The sequence below is a fragment of the Myodes glareolus genome, chromosome 13 (genome assembly GCF_982192425.1).
Source record: "Myodes glareolus chromosome 13, mMyoGla1.1, whole genome shotgun sequence".
NCBI lineage: Eukaryota > Metazoa > Chordata > Mammalia > Rodentia > Cricetidae > Myodes > Myodes glareolus.
In genome coordinates this window covers 49,175,461-49,192,268 of record NC_142038.1, presented here as the reverse complement: position 1 = coordinate 49,192,268, position 16,808 = coordinate 49,175,461, and the positions used below count along the sequence as shown (strand labels likewise).

Genomic DNA, 16,808 nt, shown 5'->3' with positions numbered 1-16,808 from the left:
CCGCTAACCCCAAACAGATCTTGGGGCAGTGGTCCCTCTCTAGGAACCTCGGAAGATGTGGCCATCCTGCCCCTCTCGGGCGCAGAAAGCCAGCTTTTCCCTGTGCGCTAGGAAGATTTTCACTCGTCCGAGAAACGAGTTCTCAGGGCAGAACCTGTGCCAGACGTGAGGGCTAGACCGGTAGCCAAAGTCCCTCCTGACCTCCCGACCACCCATGAAGACCCAGACTTGAGCCGCACTTTCCTCCTGAGGGAGGGGGGGGCGGCGCAGTCACGCGCACATCTCACTCACACGCGTAAGGCTCACGCTCCCGCCCCGCACACCTGTGCTCCGCCCCTTGGTCCCGGGCCCACGACGCGAGAAGGCATTTGGGAACCCGGGACAGTTTCAGAGGTGCCCCCCATCCCCTCCATTTCCCAGGCAGGAGTGGTCCGGAGCCTGCCGCGGCTCCCAACCGGTTCACATCCTCCGCCATCCTTCCCTCCCCCCGTCTGCCGCGGCACCGGTATCCGCAGCCACCAGCCCGGAGCCGGTGAGGCGGCAAAGGGGGGAGGGGGAGGAAGCAAGGGATGAGCTCCGGGAGGGCGTCGGGGGCCCTGAGCCGGACGAGGACGCCCCTGGAACCGGGACCCGAGCCAGAGCCAGAGCCGGAGACAGAACCAAACCACCGGTACCGGGTCGGCCAGGTGGTCAGGGTGGGAAGAACCGAAAAAGAAGGGACCTGGGAATGCAGGGAGGGATGGGGGCTGCACGAGGCCTGGCTCAGGCTAGTGTAGAGGAGGTAGCAATACTGACTCAAGCGTGTTTTCTGGGCTCGTTGTCTGAGAATTTCGTCCCATCTTCTGCTGCAGTGTCCTTGGAAGGGACGGGGGCGCGGGATGAGCTATAAAGGATAGCTGGCCGGATGTCAGAAAAGTGGGGCTGGGTCGCAGCAGTGGGCTTTTGTAGATGCCGTCTGGCCTTCAGCCTGCGGTGGTTTTAGCCAACCAGCACCCTTAGTCCGGACAGCTCCTTGGTTCGGTAGGGGGTGGGGCGGGCCTCCTATTGCGGATCCTAAGATGCCTTCCTACTCTGCGGGTACCCAGCTGCAGCCCACTAAACCCAGGAGGCGCCCTGGCCCGCGCTCGCCCCCCAGGGCCTCATGTCGGAACCACAACCTGGCCTGGAGCCGCCCCAACATGGGCTGTACATGCTCTTCCTGCTTGTGCTGGTCTTCTTCCTCATGGGCCTTGTAGGCTTCATGATCTGCCACGTGCTCAAGAAGAAAGGCTACCGCTGCCGCACGTCTAGGGGCTCAGAGCCTGATGATGCCCAGCTCCAGCCCCGTGAGTGAGGAGCCTAGAACCCTGATTAAGGCACCTTCCTTCCTTACCCTTCTCCCCAAACTTTTTTTGGCCTCCCTGGCCGACAAACCCAGCCCAAATCCTGATGAAGCCCAAAAGACAGCTTTATGATGCTTTTTTGAGTCTGCATGTAAAGTGATACCACCCCGAAATCGAGGCTAGAAAAGGGGGTCCACTCATGGTAGCCCTGGAACCCCATTTCGTCTCCCTTTTCTAGCCTGATGCATGAAGGCACATAGGTAAAGGGATACATTTTCAGCCATCCCCCCTGGGGCCATCAGGTCATATTCCCCCAAAGCTGACTCATTTCCCACTTCCTTGCCAACCTCTTTCATCCTTCAGCTGAAGACGATGACGTGAATGAGGACACAGTAGAGAGGATTGTTCGCTGTATCATCCAAAATGAAGGTGGGTATAGGCCAAAAGCTTGCTCCTTCCCAAACTATCTCTTGCCCTGACCTCCACTTCCACTGATTGCTTCTCCCTCTCCCATCAGCCAATGCTGAGGCCTTGAAGGAGATGCTAGGGGACAGTGAAGGAGAAGGGACGGTACAGCTCTCCAGGTGAGCTGGAAACAAGGACCAGCATAGTTTACCTTACCTTGGAGTACCCGCTCTAATACAGTTTTCCTAAGTACCATGGGAGGGGTGGACAAGGCTAACTAACCTATGGGAGGTTTATAGAAACCTTTTACCCTTCATCTCCAATCTAGACACCATGCAGCCTAGCATTCACCTCTGGTGTCACTTTCTTTGGTTAAGCATTGCTCTCTTTAGTAACCTGGGTGGAAAGGAAGAATGTGTGACCACTCATTTCTTAACATTGAATTTACTCAAGACAAAAGGATGTTGGAACCTAGGAAGGTGGGGTTTGGGGAGGATTAAAGATCATGTTGAGAGAACAGAAGAAAAATGGCAGGAAGGGAAATGAAAATCTCATTTCTGCTCCATTCTGCTTTCTTCCTGTGGTCCAGCGTGGATGCCACCTCCAGCCTGCAGGATGGAGCTCCTTCCCATCATCACACAGTGCATCTTGGCTCTGCAGCTCCTTGCATCCACTGTAGCCGCAACAAGAGGCCCCCACTTGTCCGTCAGGGTCGCTCTAAGGAGGGAAAAGGTCGCCCCAGGCCTGGAGAGACCACTGTATTCTCAGTGGGCAGGTGGGGATACAGTGGTCCAAGAAAAGGGAGATTAAGTTGGTGCCCAATACTTTCCTCTCAATGACCGAGCAACTGCAGCAGGGGTCAAGCTGTACAAAGTGTCTGTCCCACAATCTCAGAAGGCCTCCCTACCCAGGCCATAGAAGTCGCCATCAACCCCAGGGAGGGAGGTTTAGGTCACCTTTGGGCTGTAGTCCTAAACTGCATTGTTCTCTTCCCACCCAGATTCCGAGTGACACACATTGAGAAGCGCTATGGCCTACATGAACATCGTGATGGTTCTCCTACAGACAGAAGCTGGGGCTCTGGTGGGGGGCAGGAACCAGGGGCCAGTCAGGTGGCTGCAGGAGGGCAGCCTAGGACAGGGACAACTGCCACTGAAAGGCTGCTCCCTGAGCCACCACCCTCCCAGGCTGTAGCCACCCACCCAGTGCAGAATGGAGGACTCAAGGATGACAGCCTAGTCCCTTGTACACTTGAGGGAGCCCCTGAAACCTCTGCAGAACTGAACTTGGGCACTAGAGGAAGAGGCCCAAGTCCAGAGCTGCTTAATCAAGAGACAAATGGACAGCCAACCAAACTGGACACCTCAGGTCAGCAGGTATGAAGACATGGTCAGAGATGCATTGGGCAGTGGTGGACACACATCTTCTGTCCCTATGCTGAGCAACATTGATTATCCACCTCCTGTTCCCACTGAACACTTCCCCTTCTCTCAGGAGTCTCTACCACCAGACGCAGGGGGTATGTGAGGCGAGTCTCCCTGAGCTCGAGATCAGGTAATCTCATCCTCCCACCTGTTACTTAAACCACCCAAACCCATCGACTCCCTGAGCCCCTGGGGTGAACTACAGGCTTAGTGTGTGTGTTACAGATTCCGTCGCTGGTGGTGGGGAGTGGGAGTGGGCATAGAGGTCCCCCGGGAGTTAGAAATGGTCTCTGGAGGACTGGTCAATCAGAGCTCAAACAGGAAGCAACACTGTCCCCCTTCCTTTCTTCCAAGCCTCAGTCTTCACTGTGCTGATGGATACCAGCAGGCATTGCCAGGGTATGGATAGCCATGAAGGCTCTCCCCTCCACTGGACAGCACTGCTCCTCAGTTGAGGGACCAGCTCTACTTCTATCCGGAGTTACATGGTCCCAGGCTGAGGGACCTCAGGAGGAGCCGCTCCCAACTCCCAACCCCTCATTCTTTTTCCTTTCCCTACTTGCCAATGGGTTGCCTGGCCTGCCTTCCCCAAAACCTCGCTCCACATGCAAGAGCGTGGCAGCTGGGACCAGGCCCTACCCGTGGTGGGCCCCTAAAGCAATAGCACCTTAGGCCCCCTGCCCTCTTGGCACAAGAGGCCCAGGCCCTGGCTTGGACTTCACGCCCTTTATTCACTGTCAATAAATCCGCTCAGACCATTACAGTTGCTTTGCATCCTGGCTCCAGCTCCTTCTGACTTCCAAGACCTGCTCTTCTCCTGGCTCCAGGCCTGGTGACCCCAGCATTTGGGGTGGAGTTGGTCACAGAGGCAGGGTGAAGAAGAGATGAGCCAGAACCATAAAATGCTTTAAGGAATGGGTACCAGCCCCAGAAATTTTGGGATATTTTACCACCCTAGATATGGGGTGATGGTAAAAAGTCAAAGGGGTAGTTCTGGCCCAGAGATGACAGAAGAACAATGTGGGGAAGGAATGGGTTCAAATGCAGAAATGGGAACAGTGCCAGCTTCTACCCCTGGAGGTGAGAGTGGACATGGGGGGAAGACTGCAGCTTTTGCTTATGTCGCTCCAGATCATTGAGGGGTGGTTTCTGTCAGCATGGAGATGGGGCAGCAGCATCACTGGGGGGCAGTGACACCCCCCCCCGGCCTTCAGGTGAGGGGATCTGGATGGCCAGGATCCGGGGCTTTGGCTGGTGGGGGAGGTGGTGGACGCATCTGCAGGGGATATACATAATCAGTGCCCCAGAGTCCTTCTTGGGAATATCCCTGTTCATTACCTCAGCCCAGCATACAAAACAGGACCCATAGGAATGACCCTTCTGTGCAATCTTCTCCAAGACAGAGGCTCTTACCGGCCTGAGTCGAGGCACCATCATGTCCAGAGGTCCTGGGCAGTCTAGAACTTTGTCTAGAAATAGAAACCAAAAGTCAGTTCTCAAGCTTTTGTTGGGCTCCATGCTGCATCTCCAGCACTTAGGATAGCGATACTTTATAAATACTTGTTGACTTAGCAAAAATAATCACCAGCCTGAGCTATAAAATCCATTAGTCCATCCATCGTCACATACTTAATGCACAATTGCTCTGTACAAAGGACCAAAGAAAGGGGGTGGAGCACAACAGCTACTGTCGAAGTGGCTATTGAGAACCCCCACACACACACAGGCACACACAGGCACGCACAGAGGGGCGCAGGGGGATAGCGTGCCCCAATGTGACCTAATTCAAAGTGAAGTAGGAGTGGCGGAAGAGCTGACAGTGACTCTACAGTCAGGGCGTGTGACTTGGAGAAGGTGGACGTACTAGAGCATATTAGAAAAGCTGAGTATTTCATGGTGAAAACTAAGGGGCTGGGGATATAAGGGTAGATATGCTTGCCTAGCATGAACAAGATCCTAGTTAGATCCACAGCACCCCAAAAACATATAGAAATTAATCCAAAGATAAATACTATATTTCAGAGTTCAAGGATGCTAAGAGGAAAAAGTACATTTTAGGAGAATGTAAGAATTCCATGAGAAAAGATAGCTAATTTTTAATATAATGATCTAAAACATCCATTTTATTTTTTATTTTATTATATGCCAATCCACAATGTTGTATACTCTTTTTTTCTTCATTCTGGTTTTTTGAGGCAGGGTTTCTCTGTATAATAATAACCTTGGCCGTCTAGAACTTACTTTGTAGACCAGGCTGGCCTCGGACTCACAGAGATCCATCTGCCTCTGCATCCAGAGTGCTGGGATTAAAGGTATACACCATCACTGCTCAGCGATGTATACTCTTAACAAACGTCTTGGTTAACTCTTTTTTTCTTATGTGCATGAGTGTTTTGCTTACACGTATGCCTGTGCACCACATGCATGCCTGGTGCTCACTGGAATCAGAAGAGTGTCAGATTCCTGGGACTAGAGTTATTGATGGTTGTGAGCTCACATGTGGATACTGGGAATCAAACCTGGGTCCTCTGCAAGAGCAACAAGTGCATTTATGCACTGAGCCATCTCTCCAGCCCCTAATAATTCAATAAACTAGTGCCTTTCCCTTTACTTTCTAAAGACTAAACCAACCTAGGCTAGTGACTCATACTTCTAATCTTAACACATCAGGAAGGCAGAGGCGGAAGGAGTGCTGGTTCAAGGCTAGCCCTATCTCCAAAGACTAAAGTATAAGAAGAAAAAACCTAGACCAAGTGTAGATTTGAGTGTGAGAAGAAAGGTTTGACTGAGTGAATGCTTTCACACCAGGGCCCCACAGTGTGAGAGAGGTCACCCAGTTGCCAGTACAGTAAGATGTTATATCAACGAATGATTTATACACTCCTGAGATATTTCAGGATAAATCCCATTATGGAAAGGAGGAAAGCTATGGCTTCACAAGATTTTTATAGACTTGACAGCAACTATTCAAGAGACGGGTGTTCCCAAAGCTCCGCAAATAAGGTTCCTCGCTGGAATACACTCCCATGAGTCTGTCCAGTGATCTGTCAGCTATAATTTTGCTAGTGGCTCACAGCAACCAAAGACCAGACAGGTTAAGCCTTCCACCTCAAGTCATACAATAAAAAGGGACTAAGGGGTTTGAACCTGGCTCCAAATCCAAGCTCTCCCCCCCCCCCCCCGCCACGACAATATGCCATGGACCTTACTACAAGGTACACCCAGGGCACACAGGAGCAGGTAAGGCAGAGTCCAAACTTCGTCCTTGTCATTACTTATGCTCCAAGGCGCCACTTCTCTCTACTCACCCAGAGGCAGAGCGGGTGCAGCGGATCCTTCCAAGGCACAGGTGGGTGCAGGAGGCGAAAAACTGGGAGGAGAAGGGGATGGCAGCGTCTGGAGACAGAGTACGCAAACAGTCATTTCTGGTCCATGGGAACACTTAACCAGCGTTTCCTCTCACCCCACTCTGAGTTTCTCTCCCATTTATTCTCAGTACCAAAAGCAGCCAAATGAGGGCTGTAACTGATAGATAGTCCAATAGCCAGTATGTACGGAATAGTTATTATGTGTCAGGTATGTCATGACAGGGCAATACAAATTCAAACACTTCCTGTGTCCCACGGGGCTAAGGAGTTTCCCTCTGTCATCTCTAGTCATGACAGTAAGCCTGCTAAAGCAGCTGTTGCTTCTGTTTTACACACACGAAGAAGGCCGCTCAGAGAAGGTAAGTAACCACTCAAAGTCATGCTATGACAATTTGTACTCAGGTCTATCTGGCCCTAAAAGTCCCAAACTTCCAGGAAGGGTGTCTTTGTTTCTCTTCTCCCTTTCCAGTCAAAGCACACAGTGAGGACTAAGCTACCATGGGAGGCAAACGTGGGGAGGAAACAAAGCTTTAAGATTAATGTGGAGCACTGTTGAGGTGAGATGAAAGGGTCACCCCAGAGGTTACTTGAGGGAGAATGAAGCTTCACCTGCTCAGGGTCAGAGAATTCAGGTGGCCCCGGGGGACCAAGCAGTTCCTCTACCAGTAGAGATGGGAAAACTCCGACACGGCCCCCAAATTCTCCCCTCCAGAAGCCATCATCCACACCGTCTTGAGCCCTGGGCAGCAGGCGGATGAGTGCCCCTTCAGGGAAGCTTAGCTCCTCTTCACTCTGCCCAGTGTAGCTATACAGGGCACGGGCCAGGAATGCTACAGGAGCCCAGGAGAGAGGAAGAAATAAGCAGTGACTGTGGTACACTAGCTCCATGCCGCTCTACCCACAACCATCCAGAAAGCTCGATCTGTCTACACCCGTGGTCCCTGAATCTGTAACTTACTTTTCTTACCTGTGGGTTCTGCTCCTGAGGGATTGCTGCTGCCGTGGCTGCTCTCAGGAAGGGAGAGATCCGGGAAGTTGAGATATCGTTCAGGGACAAAGCCTGCTTCACCATGCTGGTTCCGAGCCTGCTCACCCAGCAATGTGAACGGGTATCAGACTTGCTCAGCAGTCCATGACCTTGGCTCTTTGCCACTCAAGTTGCTGGCATTACCTGAATGAGTCCTCCCACTGCCCCCAGTCCAGGGTCCCATACTTACCTTAACCCATTCGTCAGCATCCCCTTCCTCGATGACCTCCAGCCACTCACCCTCGGTGATAGTCAGCTCGTCCTCACGTCCTGCCTGAGCCCCACAAGGAAGGAGTCGAGATGTGCCCCACCCCCGCCCATTGCCCATCTGAAGTTTCTATACCCATTCACACCTGGTAGCCAAACACCACATGTGCAGGGCAAGGGAGGGATCTGGTGGCCAGGGCTTGGGGAGCAGGCTCTTCAAAGAGCTCCCCAGCCTCCTCACATTCATCGAAGTCAGAAAGCTCAGCATCCTCAGCCTGGAGAGGGGAGAGGACAGATACTGCCTCAAATACTGTGTGGATCTCCCACACACCTCTCTTATCTCTAGGGGACACTGTGAATCCTCCTTCAAGGCAGTACCCCTCAACCAATCACCATATCTCAACCAAAACCACCACAGGGCCGGATGATTCTAAATAACAGCAATGACAACCGTTAGCTGCTACATATGTTTCATTTAACCTTCAGTATAACTCACCATTGTTTTGTATAACTATATTAACCTCGCTTTGCTTTTGAAGAAACAGGATCACAAAGGTTAAGCCATCTGCCAAGGCCACACAGCTACTAAGTGGAGTGGCTGGCACTCAATTAACTTACAGACTGCTTCCAGAACCATGGTTTATTTTATCTTACTTTATTTTATTTTGGTTTTTTTTTTTAAAACAGGTTAGCCCTGGCTGACCTGAAACTCACTCTGTAGACCAGGCTGGCCATGAACTTACAGAGATCTGCCTGCCTCTGCCCCTGCCCCCGTGCTGGGATTAAAGGCGCGTGCCACCACCACCCAACAGAACCATGGTTCTTAATCAGCATATTAGAAGTTTATTGAGAAACTACGCAGTATCATCCCAGCCTCATGATAATCCTCTGCATTAGATATTGTGATTTCCATTTTAGATGTTCTACCTTCTCACGAGGAATTTTAGCCTCCCAATGTGCATGGTTAGGAAAAAGGAGGAACTTACCATGGGAGAGAGATCCCTCTGGGACAGCCGAGCCTCACTAAGCCGTCTCTCCTGCTCCACCTCATCCTGGGCTTGGGTCATCGCTGGCTTCAGCCAGCACTGTACATCTAGGCCAGCCTCCTGTAGCAGGGCCAGCCGGGCAGCCCCTTTCACCTGGCTCACCTGGTGTGAGGAGGAAGAGATAATATCCTGGCTAGCTGTGTCTACCCTCTGCTTCCCTCTTTTTCTCCACCATAGTGGAGGTGGGTTAGATGAGGAGGCAGGGTTTCAGTGGCTCTTGGGCCAGGGCTGGGGCTCACCTGTGCCCGTCGGATGTTCTCCCGCACTTCCTGGAGCCGCTGTTCCAAGCCTGGGGCTTCTCGCTCTGGAGCCTGCTGACGCCTCTGTTCCAGTCGCTGCAGGACCTGGTGAGGATGGCAGAGGTGGGTGGAGATGCTGTGGGCCATAGCTTACTCTGAGCCCAGGACTTCACTAGTTGCATCACCTGCAATGTGTCATCTACCTTCCCTGTGAGGCAGGTATTATTATTGGCTCCATTTTAGTGATGAGGAAACCAAAGTCCAGAAAGATGAGGTCATTCCTTACCCGGACTTAGAGAACTCACAAGCAACAGGAGAGAATACAAACCCCAGTCTGTGCACTTCTGACAGCTGTGCTCCAACAGCTGAATCATACTGCTGTGTTAAAATTCCTTTCCCTCCTTCCTGACTGCATCAATGGCCCCCATCTCTCTCAGCTATTCTTACCCACCCCCAATAGCTGCACCCCCACCTCACCCGATGCCCATGATGCTGGATCTTGTAGTCCCGGGCAGCCCTGCTTGTCCAGCGCTGAACCTCTTTCTCCAGGCCACTCTCTCCAACCATCCCTCCTGCTCCCCGCTCCAGGACACACACCTGAAAAAGCCAAGGAATATTTGAGAAAAACAAAACAATTCTATCCTTCTCATCAGTTCCTTTTCCTTCTTCATCTTTTTAAAATTCTTTTTTAGATTCCTTTTATTTTGTGTATGAATGTCTATCTGAACATCACATTTGTGCCTGGTGTCTGAGGAGGTGGTGAGTCTCCAAGTGCATGCTGGGAAACAAACCGGGGTCCTTTGCAAGAACAACAAGTACTATTAGCCACTGAGCCAACTCTCCAGCCCATTTCTTCTTCATCTTGACCTCCAGTGTGAGGGCCAAAGAGAATGGACTGAATGCCTTCATCTGTGGACACAAGCAACTACACTCATGTAGAGACAGGCCCAGGAATGGAGTCAGAGTTGAATGGCAGAGGTGGAATGAAGAGAACAGGGGACTGAACTTTGGTCTGAGGTATGTTTGTGTTCAGACGGAGGTGAATGGGATTTTGAAATCCCCTGTCCAAGGCTGAATTACCAGATCAATACTAGAACAAGGACAATGAGACAAGGGGTCTAGAGCATACTTATGTTAGATTTGGCCTATTCCTACAAGCACGGTGGTCTCACCTGATCAGTCCCTGCTGGCTGGAATTGCTGAGGTGGGGTGAGGGAAAAGACTCCAGGCCCCTGAAGAAACAGCTTCACATCTTGTTCCCAGTTTACCTAGTATTGGATAATACGCAGTCACTCACTTGCCACCCACCCAACCCTGTCTCCAGATCTTCTTGGAAGAAAGGTAAGAGCTGCATTGGGTGGGAGAGGGGCTGGATTTCAATGAAAAAGCATAAAGCATCACTAGGGAGCACTCACAGCTCCAGATCTCACCTGAGAAGTCACCTGTCCCCCATGGCGGGCATGTTCCAGGACCATCTCTGCAGCTTCCAGCTCCGTGTGGCTTAATAAAGTGAGGGGGTCCCTCAAGTATTCTGACAGCTCACTTACCAGGACCTGAAGAGAATCCCAAGGTACCATAATATATTAGGTGCAAACAACCATTCTCCCAGGCCTCTAGTGCAGACTATCCATCCATGGATAGGGCATGCACATGAGCGACAGGAGGAGACAAGAAACAAGACTGTTTCTAATCATACACTGTCATGTTTAAACCACTTCACAGTTTAAGAACTTCCACATCCGTTCCCTTTGAACCTCATCAGTGTTATGATGTGGGTAAACTGGGATTAACTCCGATGAGGAATGTGGAGTCAGACGTCTAGCATGACAGAGCCATCAAGAAGCAGAACCAGAGCCCACAGATACATCTTCTATTCAGTCTAAGCACTAGCACTGGCCAGCCTGGGAAGAAGGAGAAAGCAGGGATGGTGTCTGCATTCACTGAGGGCAGGAGTAGTCTGGATGAGTACTGGCCTTAAGCAGGGCTGGCAGTTCCTCTTGGTAGTAGTGGGCAAGGTGAGCATTGGTGGCCACCAAATTTAGCAGGTACTCGTTGCGGGCTGCTCTCAACTGCTGGGAATACTGGGCTGACTGAGCAGACAGCTAGGGAATAGAAATAAGAGTCAGCAGGGATCCCTGAACCATGGGAGTCCTTCCAAGGCCAATCTCAAACCCAGAACCAGAGCAGATCTCACATTACTGAGTGTCTACTACATGCCTTGCGCTACACCAAAACCTTCCCATAGAACACTGGCTTTAAAAACCCTCACATGGCGTCTGCATGCATCGAAAAATGCAAACTGTGCCTTACAGACCTCACAGGAGCTGACCACTGAAACTTCCTGACCCTGACAAGCATGTGTCTTATTCTCTCAGATCTTTGAACCAAAGTGACTCTCTCCTCAGCTTCTGTACCCACCATTCCCTCTCCTCAGTAGGTTCCTCCCCCAGCAGCCCCCTCCTTGACACTTGGGTCTCCTGCTCTGTGAGATCTCCCTTCTAAATCGCACCCAACTATTACCTTCATCTGACTATTCACATTCTCTCTGAGGATGGAACTCCATGAGTCCTGTTCTCACTCCATCCCCAGGGGTGGAATATTGCCTAGCATGTAGAGGTGCTCAAAAATCACAAATAAAGGAACAAAAAAAGAAAGGTATTGTTTCCACTATACAAATGAAGAAAATGAGGGTCAGAGAACCCAAGGAGCCACCTGACAGAGTGCTTACCACATGCCTGGCAATGAAGCACTAGGAAATTTGGAAACCTAGATTCAACCCATTCTTACTTTTATGCCACTGGATCCCCAAACACTAGGCTATAAATGCCTGTATTCCCCCAGACCTTGGTGCTCAGCTTCTGAAGGCTGGTCCGAGAGTGGAAGATCCCGTGGTCACTTCGGTTCAGCCTGTGCAGGCAAACACAGTCAAGACTCAAGCACAGTTGGGAAATTTTGATTCCACCCCATACTCCTCGCATCACACTTCGTGTGTCCTACTCGGTCATCCAGGAGCCCACCTGGCCTGGACATCAGCTGCCTTCTCCTGTGCCAAGGCCCACACACGTTCTCGCTGCCCATAGAGCTTTCGACTTCGGCTCAGTTCCCGGATGGACTGCAACACCTCAGCCTGTGCCCGCTGAAGACTCTCTGTCCCCTAGGGGCAAAGATACACAGCATCCTGACCCAAGCCGTGTCTCATCCTAAACTGGAGGTTCCTTTACACCATCCACCAAGACATACCTTCCTAAGCACCTGCTCCTTGGCACTCCTCCCGGTGCCCCCTGCTAGGTCACGGTATCTGTCAGAAGCCTGGAGCCGGGTTTGGCCTCCAGCCACAGTGGCATCCAGAAGGCAGCGCCAGGCACCAAACACTGTCCTGCTCCTCCCCAGAGAAGGAATGTGTTGAAGAGAGAAACACTCCGTTGGCTCATGAGACCCCTCCCAACCCAACACCATGAGAGACAGAGTGTCCCCCCCACCCCCCAGGAGCCCATCAATCGATCAGTCCATTAGCTCAGCCACAGGATCACTCATGCCTTCCACCCCAACCCACAGTGTCCTTGCTGGGTCAGTTCCTCTGCTGCTGCTGTGTCAGCTCTACCTGCAGCTCACGTGCCTTCCCCTGCTCATAGGTCCTCATTTCCAGACAGCTCTGGGGCTGAGCTCCCCATCACCTCCAGCTCTGAGCGACTCACCTGCTGTCGGCCTCCCCGCTCCGCTGCCCTTCCCTCTTCAGGAACGGCCCAGCCAGCTTCTGGAGTGCCTGGAGAGAAAACCACCATATCTTTTATGAAGACCCACCCCAACTGGGGAAGAATTTCGAACCAGGGTATACAATACCACTCTTGGGCTACACAACATATACATTTCCAAAAGACCTTGTATTCATTAATTCATTTAATCCTTATAACCAGGTGTGGGGTTTGGGTATTATTATTACTATTCCCATTTTACAGAGAAAAAAAATGAGGTCAAAAATACTAAATAACTTGTCCAGAATCACACAGCTAAGTAAGTAGTAGAGAAGGGTTTGACACAAATCTCGCAGATTCTAGATATTTGTTCTTTTTAAAAATTTTTTGCAAAATCATTTGTTCTAATCAACTCACAAATCAAAAAACATTACACTGTTATTTGTTGTTGTCCACAGTTAGGAGGGGAGGGCACTGCTGCTTGTGAAAAAGGCTAGAACAAGAGAGAGAAGGTCCAGACAGGAGTCCCATACCTGGCCATACTCCCGTTCAATGGCTGCCCTCTGCTTGCTGTAGGATCTGTGGAGGTGGAGAATGAGTGGTCACTGTTTGCTCCTGTTCTCCTACACTCAATCCTCCCCTCAGCTTGAGCAGGAGGAAGAGGAAACCAGCCCGGAGTGTGACTACATCCAGAGGGGCTGGGTCTGAAAGATGAGAGTCCTTGAGATCACCTCTGGCAGCTGCAACCCAGGTCAGCCGCACCTTACTACTGCTCAGAGCCCCAGCAGGATCCTCCCACCCCTGGAGGACCAACTGTGGGCCTGGAGGTGAGAGAACTGACAATATTCGGTGTCTGCCAGACTTCCAACAGGTCTGGAAGAGGAAGGGGATTATGTTCTGTTTTTGATTGTGGGGGTGAGGAGAGTGATGTGGGGTCAAGCAGTTTGAGGAAGGGGCTCTCTGTTTATGAATATAGCCCCAATATCTGAGGAGGCAGGCCTAAGGTGAGGGTCAAGAAGGGGTAGGCCAGCTCCGCCTGATAACGCCCAACCATGGCAGGTGTAAGCCGAGGAAGGAGTGGCTCTCGATCCTGTGAAGATGGAGTACATGAAGGTGAGGGGTCTGGGGCTACCTGATATCCTCCAGCAGATCCGCCTCCCTCTGTTGCCGGGTCTGAAGGATGCTCAGCTGCTCCAAGAAGCGAAGTTTCACCTCCTGGGCTGGCTTCACCTGTAGGATTAAAAAAGAGATGAAGATCCCCAGACTTGTACCCTACTCTGGCGTGGGGACCTACAAAACACCATACAGGGAGCGGTGAGGGGGCGGGGCCCGAGAGAGGCTGGGCTGTTTCCTCGGTTTCTTCTGTGCTAGGCTTTGACCTCCTTGCCACTCCCTGTGTTCCACCCCGAGTCGAGTGTCCGTAGGCTCCCTCCGCTCCCCAAGACCTCCAGGAAGTCCTCTTTCCCGGGCAAATCTCACTTTTCGGGGCGGCGGCTGCATCTCGGATCCAGCAAAGGCTGCCAGACAGTCCACTCCGGAACTCGAGGAGGCCACGCCCACGACAAGGCCCCGCCCCGGAGTTGACCCGCTCCGCCCACGCTCGTCAAACTGCGCGCCGGGCGCGGAAGCACACAGGGGCAGCGGAGGAACTGAACCTGTTATTGCTACCAGTACCCCGGAAGGGTCCCGGCCGCGGGGCGGACGCAGCGTGCGCCAGGCGCTAGGGAGAACCTCGGGCTTCTGAGTCAAGACGCCTGGCTTCTATTTCTAGTATAGCCACTGATTCAACCTGTAATTATTTCTGGTCATTCATTTACATATGCATATCACCAGTCCCGATACTAAGTGAGGAAGACCAGGTGACCAGGGAAACTGAGTCACTGGACACCTGAGCGAAGATGCCTCTGACAAAGGGAGACACCTTTTCCTAATCCCTGCAGAACTGGAAATGCTAGCGTGAGAGGGGTAAGATGTACTCCCAGAGCCCGCAGAAACCAGTTCAAAGGAAAAGACGATACATCCTGGGCTCCAGGAGGCACTAATGGTATCAGTGAAGGGGTGTGTACCCTGGAAAGCCCTGTCATCATTTAGGGTCTTTATGCCCCCAGTTCACCAATTTTAGCGTGGTGTGTGTGTGTACATGCATGCCGGTGTAGGTCAGCAGGACAATCTTGTGTGTTGATCTTTGCCTTCCACCTTGTTTGACACAAGGTTTCTTTTGTTTTTCTTCTGTGTATGCCAGGCTAGCCAGCTTACAAACTTCGGATTCTACTAGCACTGGAATTACAAGGCGCTGGCACTACAAGTCCAGCTCTTTTATGAGTTCTAGGGATTTGAACTCAGGCCTTCACACTTACATAGCAAGCGCCTTTATCCCCTGATCCATCTCCCTAGCCCCTCAGTGTGCACTAAATTTATTTTATCCTGCAATCCCTCCATCAGTAAGATACAGGTTCTATTGCAGAACACACACAGGGTGGGAGGGGTGACATTCCTAGTAATCTATTTCCCTCAAATTCCAAGACCACCACCCCATTCCAAGACTTAATTGTTAGTTTTCCGGTCTAACATCCAGACTCCTTGCTTCCAGCTTCTTCCCATAACCCACTGTTCCTACGGTGGCCAGTGATTGAAAAGAGAGTTAACATCATTTTATGCTTAAAATGTAATTGCTTCCCAGGAAAACCCAAGTTTCTAAAATCCAAATAGAATAGAGGCTACAAGGATGTGATGATTGGCCCCTGCAAAAGGCATTATCTCCTCTTGTCCTTCTTGAAAGAACAGAAACAAGGCTCCAACTGTCACCTACAACAACCTGAGGAATTCCTCTAGACTTTTGTTTGTTTTTGTTTTTCGAGATGGGGTATCTCTATGTAGCTTTTGCTGTCGTGGAACTGGCCTTGTAGGCCAGGCTCGCTTCGAACTAACAGAGATCTTCCTACCTCTGACTCCCAAGTGCTGGGATTAGAGGCATGTCCCCTAGACTTTTTAGATCTCAACTCAGTCCAAACTGGGACCCGTGGCTTTGATATTGAAGGGATTTCAAGGCCAGCTGATATAAGGAAGCAGAGTTGGAAATTTTATTCAAGATATTTTAATATAGGTTCAAGCACAAGAGTGAAGAAAAAAATCCAATCAGAAGTAAGTAAGACACATCCAAGTAGGAGTGGTGGTGGTGGTGTGTGTTTCCCGAGGGAGCATAGGGGAAAGAATATTTGTACCCACTTGTGGATTTGGGTTCCTCAAGGGAGTGCAAGCAGTTAATTTGCCTTAGTACTAGCCATGTTAGTGGTTCTGGTGGTTTTGGTCGTTCTCAGATTACATCTTTTCCTTTGTTTTCCAAGACAGGGTTTCTCTTTGTAACTGCAGGGGCTATCCTGGAACTCACTTTTGTAGAGCAGACTGACCTTGAACTCACAGAAGTCCACCCACCTCTGCCTCCCGAATGCTGAGATTAAAGGTGTGTGCTGCAACAGAACAGCTCTCAGAGTGCATTTTAAAGGATTGCTAAGAAGTCTTTTTTCTTTTCCTTCTATCTCTTTTGATAAGAGAGACAGATAGAATCCTAATACAGTAAACTCAAAAGCCACTAGAGCTGCACAAAGGATGTATTACATATTCTGTCCTTGTCAATGGAATTTTCAGTGAAATTCCTAGCCAAGGCAGGTTTACAGCTGGGAAGGGAGAAAGGCCTCCAGCAATTCACTGTACTGAGATTCTTGCTGTGTTACTTGCTAAGGCTTTAGCCAGAAGCCCTGGCGAAGGGTTCCTCTCTGTCTTCTCATATCCTCCAAATTTTTCCCTGTTTTTTTTTTTTCAAGACAGAGTTTCTCTGTAGCTTTGGAGCCTGTCCTGGAACTTGCTCCGTAGACCAGGCTGGCCTTGAGCTCACAGAGATCCTTCTGCCTCTGCTTCTAGTGCTAGGATTAAAGGCGTGCGCCACCACCGCCCAGCCTGTGTGTATTTTGTTTCTTTTCTTCAGGTTCATGTAAGAGCAAGGACCCTATTTGTTTTCTTTATATCGTATTGTATTGGATTTGGCGCCAATTAGATGCTCAGTACTTTTTTGTTGAATGAA

At 50.8% G+C, this 16,808-nt stretch overlaps 2 protein-coding genes across 4 annotated transcripts; one reads left to right on the top strand and one right to left on the bottom strand.

Annotated features, from left to right (window-relative positions):
- The first annotated feature begins 319 nt into the window (after positions 1-319).
- On the top strand, positions 320-3,914 carry Rell2 (RELT like 2). 2 transcript variants are annotated; one of them, XM_048419738.3, is made up of 8 exons: positions 320-670; positions 1,086-1,325; positions 1,686-1,751; positions 1,840-1,906; positions 2,317-2,502; positions 2,728-3,103; positions 3,222-3,281; positions 3,506-3,914. In XM_048419738.3, exons 2-7 carry the CDS (start codon positions 1,142-1,144, stop codon positions 3,252-3,254), a joined length of 912 nt encoding a protein of 303 aa, XP_048275695.1. In that variant the 5' UTR covers positions 320-670; positions 1,086-1,141; the 3' UTR covers positions 3,255-3,281; positions 3,506-3,914. The 2 variants fall into 2 exon arrangements, with proteins under 2 accessions (XP_048275695.1, XP_048275696.1); XM_048419739.3 differs by having other exon boundaries at positions 320-686.
- Positions 2,156-14,375, bottom strand: Fchsd1 (FCH and double SH3 domains 1). Of its 2 annotated transcripts, none has more exons than XM_048419734.3 (20): positions 14,210-14,375; positions 13,863-13,960; positions 13,264-13,309; positions 12,734-12,801; positions 12,279-12,414; positions 12,056-12,192; positions 11,882-11,945; positions 11,012-11,140; positions 10,469-10,591; positions 10,211-10,306; positions 9,516-9,635; positions 9,039-9,143; positions 8,740-8,901; positions 7,900-8,028; positions 7,737-7,820; positions 7,478-7,604; positions 7,129-7,349; positions 6,460-6,547; positions 4,565-4,620; positions 2,156-4,427 (listed from the first exon to the last, which is right to left on the bottom strand). In XM_048419734.3, exons 1-20 carry the CDS (start codon positions 14,228-14,230, stop codon positions 4,362-4,364), a joined length of 2,076 nt encoding a protein of 691 aa, XP_048275691.1. In that variant the 5' UTR covers positions 14,231-14,375; the 3' UTR covers positions 2,156-4,361. The 2 variants fall into 2 exon arrangements, with proteins under 2 accessions (XP_048275691.1, XP_048275693.1); XM_048419736.3 differs by having other exon boundaries at positions 7,487-7,604; positions 14,210-14,363.
- Positions 14,376-16,808: the final 2,433 nt, after the last annotated feature.